This window comes from Phalaenopsis equestris, unplaced genomic scaffold, assembly GCF_001263595.1.
Source record: "Phalaenopsis equestris unplaced genomic scaffold, ASM126359v1 Scaffold207738, whole genome shotgun sequence".
Taxonomy (NCBI): Eukaryota; Viridiplantae; Streptophyta; class Magnoliopsida; order Asparagales; family Orchidaceae; genus Phalaenopsis; species Phalaenopsis equestris.
The window spans coordinates 1-2,359 of NW_018227043.1; the positions used below are offsets into that span (position 1 = coordinate 1).

A 2,359-nucleotide genomic window follows, 5' to 3' on the forward strand; every position below is an offset into this window, starting at 1 on the left:
GATGGCTAGAAATAGCAAGCATGATAATCTGTAAACTGTTCCTGACTTAGGGTGCGTTTGAGGCAGTCTGCGTTTATCCAGATAAGCAGCTTATCCTGAAACGCGACCCACGGGGTTCGACCTGCGGTTTGCGTTTAGGGTAAAAACTCAACCGCATTTTCAGATAAGTTGTTGGAACGTGTTTTCCAAACAGTGATACTGTGTTTTGAAAATGTTGCCCACACATAAGCTGCCCCAAATGGGTCCTTAATCAGCTTATCATCAGATTATTCAATAAGCTGCAGCTATCCCAAACAGATTGTTAATTCACTGCCTTTATTCATTACATGTATTGCGTATTTGAACCCGACAGCCGGAATTTATAATAGAGAAATAAAATTCGACAAAAATCAATATTAAATTCAAAATAAAAAACTAAAGGAAGATTTACTTACATACAACTCAATTCTTATGTACATACACACCTAACATCTAACTTCAATTTGTTATATATATGCCCCATTTTTTATTCATGAAAATATATATATTTCACTTTTTTTCAAAATTACAGCATGAACATTTTTTATGTGATATAAAAGATTTACATGGCATAAATATAAAAACAAAACGTTTAGGTGCTAGATATATAAATATATAAGAATTGGTTGCCATGTATGTAAATGCCCAAACATAAAAAATCTCAAAGATCTTTAAGCTGTCTAAGGTTCATAGGATATATGTAATTGGTATCCCCATCAAGGAAGTACTTGGCTATAATAACATTAGCCGCTTCACTCGGATGATATGGATCCCAAAATAAATACTTTGAACGATCTTGGCACATGAGAGAAGTTGGCCCGCACGGCACTATCCCAGTCATTGGTCCATTGCTGCAGCAAGCAGAGCTTGAAGACTTGAAACCTGACAAAATTTTCATAAAGTATTCTTATATGCGTGCAATAATTTTTTGCATGAAGTCATATTTATGAGTCAGAGATCGGAGTTACCATATGATTGGGGGTTTTTGATGAGCTCCAGCACAACATCATAGACATTTGCATGTATTATTGTGGCTCCAGGAAGGTTCTCATTAAGTTCCATGAGCAAGTCCTTCAAACGGGCGTTGTATTTTAGAGCCATTTGGTTAGGTAGCTCGACGCAGCCGGTCGAGCCGACCGGGTTAGTCGTTTTCTGATAAGGTATGCAACCAATTGGTCCGATACTTCCCATCACAAACTTCCTTGCATCAAGAGAGTAGAGCCTCTGCCATTAAAATCATACAATTTCTCATCAGAAGTAATTAATGCTAAAACTTAAATGATACTCATTTGATTCTAAAGTATGATTATGTTTCAGGGGCTGTTTGGGGCAGCTCACCGTTTGAAAAACACTTTTCGACAGCTTAACCGAAAATGAGGTTGGGTTTTTACGCTAAACACAAGCCGCGGGTCGAACCCCGCTGGCCGCGTTTCAAGATAAGTTATTTATCTGAATAAGCATAAACTGTCCCAAACGCACCCTTAGTTTAAAGAAAAAAAACTTATATATATAAGTATATATATACCGATAGCTGTACTCTTAGATTTCTGATAAGATTATCAACAAACGTATCTGGAGTTTCTAAGATCCTTTGCCCCACAGACACAACAGGAAGGAGGTAGTTGTTGAGGAAATCATTAGCTCCTATGGTGATGGAGAATATGGACTTCTTCATTATATACTCTTTGGCTTTCTCTTTGCCCAGCAATCCATCAAACTGCTTCCTGGTGGTGTTAAAATAGTCTATCTGGACGTCCATTCCAAGCCTATTAATCTGCACAAATTTATTTTTCTTAAAGCAGTGAGTTACTGAATGATGAGCAAAGAATATTAGAAACAATTAAAAGAAGATTATGGATTGTCTCATGTACAAATATTGTTCCGGTTTGATTCATAATTCCTCCTCCTCCAGAAGCGTAGTTCACGCCATGCAGTATGGCTGAGCCTTTAGTAGTTGGAGCTAGAAATGGTGGTGCATAGTTTGGCTGTCCTAACTCCTCACCTGATAAGATTTAAAGTAGGAGATTCAGTGGTAACTTAAATAATCTTGAATTTATTCTTGTCATCAACATCTACCTAATAATGTTATTATGATATTAGGAAAGTCATAATTTTTTTATATTTTTTTTTGCTGGGAAAGGTGAGCCGAAAGAACAGTACGTGCGATTCGAACCAGTGAGATACTTCACTGGGAGAGACTACACCCTTACCCACTATGTTGTGGGCAAGTGCGCTAACTTTTTGATTCATCGACTGTTTTATAAAGTAATTGAATAAGAAAATTTTAAATCTATGTACAACATTTTGGTGTTTTAAGCCTATGTATGTAAAGGTGTATATC

General features: G+C 36.8%; 1 protein-coding gene across 1 annotated transcript; it reads right to left on the reverse strand.

The window, feature by feature from the left end:
• Positions 1-620: 620 nt before the first annotated feature.
• LOC110036518 (GDSL esterase/lipase At2g23540-like) lies at positions 621-2,027 on the reverse strand (the record flags this gene model as incomplete). The annotated part of the gene is made up of 4 exons (XM_020740986.1): positions 621-900; positions 987-1,242; positions 1,544-1,792; positions 1,890-2,027. Coding segments are annotated over 4 exons (864 nt in total), but the record flags the coding sequence as incomplete, so codon positions are not given.
• Positions 2,028-2,359: the final 332 nt, after the last annotated feature.